This window comes from Chelon labrosus (genome assembly GCF_963514085.1).
Source record: "Chelon labrosus genome assembly, chromosome: 13".
NCBI lineage: Eukaryota > Metazoa > Chordata > Actinopteri > Mugiliformes > Mugilidae > Chelon > Chelon labrosus.
In genome coordinates this window covers 7,880,763-7,889,501 of record NC_140346.1, presented here as the reverse complement: position 1 = coordinate 7,889,501, position 8,739 = coordinate 7,880,763, and the positions used below count along the sequence as shown (strand labels likewise).

General features: G+C 41.1%; 1 protein-coding gene across 1 annotated transcript; it reads right to left on the bottom strand.

Moving 5' to 3' along the window:
• Positions 1-3,174: 3,174 nt before the first annotated feature.
• LOC311497784 (general transcription factor II-I repeat domain-containing protein 2-like) lies at positions 3,175-4,830 on the bottom strand (the record flags this gene model as incomplete). The annotated part of the gene is made up of 1 exon (XM_084558151.1): positions 3,175-4,830. The coding sequence occupies one exon, from the start codon at positions 4,828-4,830 to the stop codon at positions 3,175-3,177; it is 1,656 nt and encodes a 551-aa protein (XP_084414277.1).
• Between the last annotated feature and the right edge of the window lie 3,909 nt (positions 4,831-8,739).

The following is an 8,739-nucleotide window of genomic DNA, read 5'->3' as shown; positions in this document are numbered from 1 at the left end:
TCAGATCAGAATCTAGAGGACAGAGAAAACACAGCATCTAAACAGGATCTGAAACCTGAGATTAGAGGACAGCAGCCGTGGACATAGGAGGACATTAAGAGACATCTCTTGTGTGACACACCACCCTTTCACTCCTCTTTCAGTCAGTCACGAGCTTGTCTTTCTTTCCACTGAGACAGCTTGATGGGGCCATTTTCTCTGCAGTTATTCCTCCTCCTCTCTCTTCAGTCATCTTCTTCAACCAGGTCTATTATCAGCTTTCCCTGCAGCTCTGTTGATGTATTGGCTGATAGATAACTCTCCTCCAGAGAACCTGGACTACAACTGTATGTGTGTGTGTGTCTCAGTGATGTGTGTCCATTGAATTGTGGACACTGATGTCTGCAGGAATGACTGGTTAGAAGACGCTGATCAAATCTGTCTCACCATTAAGTCTGGGACACAGAGAAAAGAATAACAGAGATATATTTCTATCACTGATGATGGAGATGATACATTTATCTCTGACTGTGCTTTACTCCTTCCTCTTCGTGTTCAGTCTTTGCCTCTTGTCTGTTGTGCTTCACATATTAATGTTCATCAAGTAGAAACTGGAGGTTAAACAGAGTAGAGGTGACGATAAAACAACTCAACTCTACTAAACTGTAGACTAACTGACTGGCTCATAGCAAAGAACACTGTTTTATACAACACATGACACCAACATCATCTAAAGACAAAAAGAGACACAAGTGTCTCCATCAGGTGTCTCAACATCTACTGTGGACATGTGGACTCACACTGTGTTTTTATAACATGTGTGAGTCACACATGTTATAAAAACATGCTGCTAGAAACCTGGAAATACAATAATCCATTCTTTCTCCTGGGTGTTCATCCTGCTCCCAGTTTCACCAGTCCACTTCACCAACATGTATTTGTTCAGGACCCAGAAACACACACAGCTGCTGTATTTAACTGTGACTGATTCTTTGTATTTTACTGCTGTGAGTTTGAACAGTGAAAGTCAAACTAAATGTTGAGACGTGTAGAAGTAGAAAATAAAGATGCTGTGTAGCAGGATGTTTTCTTTCACTGTGTTTAATGGATTACTGCATCAGTTCATTATCAGTACTATGCAGCAGCTTTAATATTTAAATTATTCACAAGATTTAAATGAGTACTGTGGACCGTGCTGGTTCCCAGATAAAACAACCATCCAACATGTTCCCTTTAAATCATTCATTATGTATATTTGTCTATTAAATGTTGGTGTGTAAAGTAGAACAGGAACAACTGGCAGTCTCACTTCACTGCTGGAATGAATCCAGTACTTCATTCAGTGATTCACTTTGTCACCAAAGAACAACAGCACATCATTTACTCCATTGATCATGTTTAAGGCCTTGAAGTTTGTATCTCTCTGACAGTTTAGAGTTCCAGATGTGAAGCACATTTAAGCAGAGAACAAAAAGAGATGCTACCAGACACAACACTCAGTATAGGACACACTAAGACACAAGTAACAAGTTAGAGGCTGAAGCCAGCGGGGAAGTGACTCCCACAAAATCACCTTTCACTTTTCCACAAACACTAAAATGAAATCAGTGTGGCTGTTGATTGACAGCTTTGATTGACAGTTGTCTCACTTGTTTCTTTTCTCTCTCTCCTGAACTCACACCAGGTCTGAGCTTTTGTTGAATGAATAAACTGTGATTACTTTTCTCCAGAGACACCATACCTCTGTGATTGTTGTTTAGCAGTTACAGTAACTAAAGCTGTACAATATGCTGTCACATGATATTTCAGTACGTTTGTTGTAACTGTGACACGGTGTGAAAATGTGTGTCACCATGGAGATGGAAATCATCCTGAAATAAATCTGCAGTTTTACATATTTCATCTGTCTCAGTCATCATTCCCTGAAGATCGAGGTAAATGTTTGGAAGATTCATCCTCTGCTTGTTGACATTCGTCACCTTCCTGCTCTTTTCTCCAAATTACATTTTGCTGGAACTAAATCACATTATTCAAATGTCTTCATAAATATTTATGGTGAGCTAGGAGGGAGGCCGGTCCAGGTTTCCTGCCTCCAACTTTCTGCTTGTTGTAATTATACAACTGAATGTGAGAGATACAGAGAGAGAAAGACAGACAGATGAATTGTTTCATTGGCCTACAGCCACATTCATCAACTAAAACATCTGCGTTTCCTGTTTAAACATAAACTTTTCTGCCTCTGTTCTCTCCTGTCTTGTTTGTATTGGACAGAATCAGCCATGTCTCATCTGTCCATCATCAGTTGTCTCATCATCCTCATCCTCATCCTCCTACAGCACCTGCCTCCACAGCTGCACATTCGTAGGTCCTGTTCACACCTGGCATTAACATCTAGGACAGGCATGTCAAACTCAGTTTGGCTCTGGGGCCGGATCCAGACTTTCTGTTCTCAGGTGGGCCGGATCAGTAAAAGAATGTCAACTCCAAATATTTAGCTTTGTTTTTCAGTACTATGCTTTATCATTCAGCCTACATTTATAGCCTACCCTACATATTATAATCACGGATGACAAGGGATCTTTTCTAAGCACAACACATTTATTCACAAACAATGGGGAAAAAATGACTTTCATGTTTGGCGGTGAATGTCTTAACAACTGGTTTATTTTAACAGTTGAGGGAATGCAGTTTTACACCTGAACCAACTCACCACACTAAACAAACTGAAGTGGGAGCTATGAAAAAAATATTTTTGCCTTAATTGTCATACTGCTTTGAAATAAATAAAAAAATAAATACAAAAAAGTTATAGCAGTGCATGGGCAATAAGATTAGACTACATCAGATCAAACTACTAGGCTGGGCCTACTGAAGCCGAGAATATACTGCACAATATTAATTTAAGTTTTTTAGTCTTTAATATGAAACCAGATTAATATTATTTTTAATGATCTGTATTCATGAGTGCAAACAAATTTCGTGTCATCACACTTTTTTTCTCTCTCTCACTGCACTCCTGCAGTCTACTTGCTGCTGCTGGCTCCTGAAACTTGGCATCTTTTTGCCTTCACAAGTGCATCGATATTAGGTGTCAAATCCTGAGTAGCAGCACATTTAACAATGTCATTCAAGTGTTTATTTGTTAACCTTGAGCGCTGCTTTGTTTTATTATTGTTCATTACGGAGAACACCTGTTCACAAAGATAAGTAGTCCCAAACATGGATAGAACCTTTTGCAGCCATGGCTGTTAATTTGGGGTAACCTGGCAGGAGATATTGATAAAACGTATCCAATCCCATGGACCCAAATTTATCCTTCATAGCGGAATCGCACTGCAAGTCAATAAGCTCGAGTTGAATGTCAGCTGGCATATCAGAAGGCTTCACTGTAAATGGCGAACGAAAAAAGCCAAATGTGTTCTCAAGTTCACTGAATACCTGAAACCTCTGCTCAAACTCTCGCAGCAAATCTGTTATGTTGTCTTTATATTTATCCAAATCATTATCGGGACGGTCCGGTGTCTTCGGACGCACAGCTGCGAGACAAGAGAAATGCGCGGTGTCACCATTGGATAGCTGCGTCTCCCACAGTGACAGTTTCATCTTGAACGCACTTATGCTGTCGTAATATTGAGTGACAACTCTGTTACGGCCCTGCAATGTAGTGTTAAGTGTATTCAAGTGTTGTGTAATATCAACCATAAACGCAAGATCCTGCATCCATTCCTTGCATTTAAGTTCCTTTACTGGGCGTCCCTTCTGCTCCATGAACTGTCCAATTTCCCCTCGTAGCTCAAAGAAGCGCTTGAGTACTGCACCTCTGCTTAACCACCGCACTTCAGTGTGGTACGGTAGGCCAGCATGAATGTCATTATCACTGAGAAATGTATCAAACTGACGGTGATTTAGACCGCGCGCTCTGATGAAATTGACAGTTTTCACAACCACACTCATAACATGGTCCATTTGCAGTGTTTTGCAACATAACGCCTCCTGATGCAAAATACAGTGAAATGCCCAAAACTCTTGTCCTCCATTTGCGGTCTGTACTTTGTCACGGAATTTTGTGGCAACGCCTGCCTTTCTCCCGACCATTGACGGCGCACCGTCGGTAGCCAGGCTCACGGCACAGGACCAGTCCGCTCCCACCTTGTCCAGCGCTCCAACGAGAGCGCTGAAAATGTCATCTGCTGTTGTGGTGTCATTCATGGGCACCAATTCAAGCAGCTCCTCGGTGATGGTCAAAGTTTCATCAACACCTCTAATGAATATGGCCAGTTGAGCAATATCTGTGACATCGGTGCTCTCATCTATTGCAATTGAAAATGCGATAAATGACTTGATTTTCTCTTTCATTTGGCTGCTCAAGTCACTTGAGAGTTCTGTCACCCGATCTGCGACAGTGTTCCTCGCTAGACTAATATTGGCAAAGGCAGGTCGCTTTTCAGGGCACACGACTTCTGCAGCCTTCAGAATGCATGTTTTTACAAACTCTCCATCAGAAAATGGCTTGGATGCCTGCACCAGCTCGTTGGCAATAATGTAGCTGGCTCTTACAGCCCCATCAGCGATATCGCGGCTGCGCGTAAAAGCAGACTGCTGTTTCTTCAGACTAGCGACCAATTTGTTTATCTCGTCTTTCCTTATTTGTCCTTTCAGGTGGTCATACTTGTCTTTATGATGAGTCTCATAGTGGCGCCGAATATTAAACTCTTTGAACACTGCAACTTGCTGATTACATACCAAGCACACTGGTTTTGCATTCACTTCTGTGAATAAATAATTCTCAGTCCATTTTTCCTGGAAAACTCTGCACTCCGTGTCCACTTTTCTTTTTTTTGACAGTGCCATTTTGGGAAGGGTGTGTTGACCGATAACTTGTTTAGTAGTGGTGAATGGTGAAGCAAGATTGCCGGTTTATTTTTACCTGGACACATCACGTTGCGAATGTTTATATCCTGTGACTAACTCGTGTCAGTGCCGCATGCTGGACGTGAGCTCTTTTACACATTTACTGCCCTCCAGCGGCCGAGGGAGCATTTGGTTTGTATTTATTTAAAAAAATCATAACTTTTGATAGAAATGAGCTAGAGACTCGCTTCTTTTTTTGACATACTCAGAAATGTTTGCCGGGCCGGATTAAATCATCCAACGGGCCGGGTCCGGCCCGCGGGCCGTATGTTTGACATGCCTGATCTAGGATGATCATAAGTGGACAGCTTTCAGCTTTTTCACACTACCTGAGCTACAATTTATGGATTTTCAGATGCATTTACAGCATCCACTCAATAACTATAAAAACTGTGTCTTTATGTCTATTATTCCTTTTATTACATCCTTTCAAATATCTTACAAAACTATTTCACTAAATTGTGAGAGTGGTAAAACATAAATATGCTGGGTCACTCTGCAGAACACTGAGCATCAGATGTGTTTTTACTCTTTGTCCTTCTTGACTTCAGTCATTGGAAATCCCACATTTGCCAACACACACATCTGACCCACACTAACAACACTGTAGCTCTCCAGCTCCTTTAATACTGCTGCTACTCTGACAGACACACAAACTCCCAGCCTGCCTATAACAACGTGAAAGTTGTCAGTCAATATTGAATTCATGTCTTCCTGAGTACACTGGTTAGTCCTCAGTGTGTATGTGCATCTTCCTGCTCAGTTCATTTCTGTCTCAGTAATTTACAGTCAGTAACCTACATACAGTAAGAGTACAGCTCTTGGTTTAGCTTTTTAGTTCAATCTATTGTATAAGATCTATAGTATTATAACCTGTGTTATAAATGTCAGCACATGTGATGTAGAATAACACTGGTCACTGATGTTTGATAAAAATAGAAGTGAAGCATGTGCAATACATACTGTATATCATATTACAGGAAGTATAAATATTATTCATCAGAATTTGATCATTATTACTAGCAAAGCATCCACTGGTATCATTGTTTGTTTGGAGCTTATGATAAATTTACATTGAAAAGTACAAAATTATAAATGACACTGAGATTGTTTTAAGGAACTGGTGAAGTACAATGGTCAGTGGACCCACCACCATCATCATTACTATGTTGGTTTTCTGAAAATGATACAAACCAGCTGCCAGTCTTTGAAAACTACTTTATGACGGAAGTTGGTGGTACACTGACACTTCAGGAATTCATGATGCGTCACACCATCAACAGTGGTTGTGAGGACAAGTCTGACTTTACGAGAGATCATCCAACAATCCAACAGCTCACTGGAGTCCATTTGTTTCCACCAACAGATGAAGAAAATTCACAAACAAAACCCATGTCTATAACACTTTGACACAAAGAATACACACAAACGAGATGCAAACTGTCACAGCTCTTCAGCATTAGCATAAGAATGAGTCATGTCTTACCTTCATTTCAGGAGTTGGTACCTGTGTTTTTTACGCGGTGCCCACATACCAGAAGAAGCCTTGTAGTTGGAACCAGGTTACAACGGTAGTTGGTGGTTTTACTGCGTATCATGTTTATCCCCGGTGCTCCAGTATTCTGAGATGTCCCAGTATCAGATTCACTGGGGGTCAAAGAGGAAATCCAGCCGTGGTGGGAAAGAAGTCTGCGCAACTTGCGCAGTTCCCACAAACTGGATGTTCTCAAAGATTACTGCTTTGAGTTTGGACTCATGTAGCTTCCATGTTGTTGTCAACCTGCTCTAATGAGAAGTGGGTTTTCAGGACGATATGAAATGATTTCTGATGTTTCTGAAGTCCTACTTATACTCTTCTGACATCAAAGACACTCTAGTGGCTTTGATGTCAGATGGCTTTGATGACATCATGGCATGGTGTCATTGTCATGGTAACAGCACAACATTCCACACAGTAACAAAAAACCAGAGCCCGTCTACGGAGAACCTTGCCACTCTCTATTAAGTCCCATTGTAACGAATTTTGGTTGCAGTTCCACCAGATTTTCACTGGGGGCGATCGCCATGAGTGCAACATGAATGGGAGTCTATGGCGCTAAACGGCTAAATGTGTCTCTTTCACCCGATTGTCGTTGAGAAATCTCAGATTTGATTGTAGGTTTTGCAAGTTCAACATGGGTTATAGGTCAAAAGTTGAATGAACGAGAACTTATGTCCTTTCGTTTTCTTACAGGTTGAGTTGTTGTTGCCCATAACACGCTAGCATTGTGCTAAGGCGGACTTTTTCGCCCAAGTTTTTTTTTCAACGTAACAACTTTTTTTTTGGTTGCTGGCACTTTTATCTGCCTATGGTTATGTATGTACTGTGATATTTAAACGGAAAAATAAATTTAATTTGAGTACTTGTTGTGTTATTCTTGTGTTAGAAAATACAGGATACATATGGTATAGTATTGCCACCTTAAAAAACAACAACAACTAATGTCCCGCTGAAGGATTGCCGTAAAGCAGTATCTCTGGTCGTACGATGTGTATGACGTCATTGACATTTTAAAATACTTTTTAAAACAAATAAGTGACTCTAAAAAATCTAACACCCAGCAATGTGTAATTTCTTTGCATCTCCTTTCAAATACAATATTCAAATTACTGCACAAAAAATTATATCCTGAGAAAAGTGGATTTTGAGGGGTATTGCTCCATAGACCTCCATTCATTCTGCACTCGTCCTGAGAGCGCCCTCATATGGAACCAGAGTGGAACTGCAACCAGTTCAGAAGCCGGAAGTTCACTGAGAGTGGAACTTCTCCCCTTATTAGACATTCTCTGCAAAAAAAACTGTCCACCTTATTCCTGGGGGCGCTGATGTAGAAACGATTATGGGTCCACCTTCTGGTGACACGCCGGAAGTAGCAGTGAGCCATTGGTTGCAGCGGTTTTCGTTTCCCGTAGCGGTTTATTTGGAAGTTTCGTGTTCTTTACTAAACGATTATCAGCTACCGCAGCATTTAAAAATGTCCTTGCGCAGCTCGGGAACATGTTGCGCTGTCCACGGTTGTACTAATAACCAGGCGAAGTTGAATCTGTGGCTACAAGAGCAGTGTTTTGAACATGCACCCCGGACGAAGAGGGAATGTTGTTGTGAGAGTCGATACAGTTTTCACCGCCTACCGAGGGATGAGGAACTCAGAAGGATGTGGCTGAAACAACTCAACTTGAAAAAACCACCGAAAACATTGTACGTGTGCTCGTTTCATTTTGTTGACAAAAAGCCCACGGAGGAACACCCGCACCCTACTTTGTGGTTGGGATATGAGAGACCACCAGAGAAGAGACGCCGGGTGCTAAAGAGGACTGGCAGCAGTGTCACGAGAATAACAGGTATGAGTTTCGTGTGTGGAGGACACAGCACTGTAGTACTATTTGCCAGGCAACAACATGTATTACCCTTTTCTGAACAGTTCAAATGTAACGTGCGGCTGGACTGGTGGTCTGTGTGATACTAAAAGTGCCACAATTTCAGTACAGACATAACAAAATGTTCCACATTGCAGTATTTTAATCTTGATGGAACATTAATGGGGTGGGTGTAATAAAAGTGTCATATGTTTATGTTTAACACTATATTTTCCACAACAACTTAATTCTTATTTATTATATACCTTATATTACCAGAAATGTTAGAGCCTATGTAACATCAACAATCTTCTGCCTTGGATTATTAAAGGATTCTCATTCATAGATAGTGAAAACCCTAATGCATCACACCTTGATAATCATGTACTCTATTGCTACCCTCAGATGAACAAAATGAGATGAATCCGGGTGAGGAGCTGTGTGCAGCAGCAA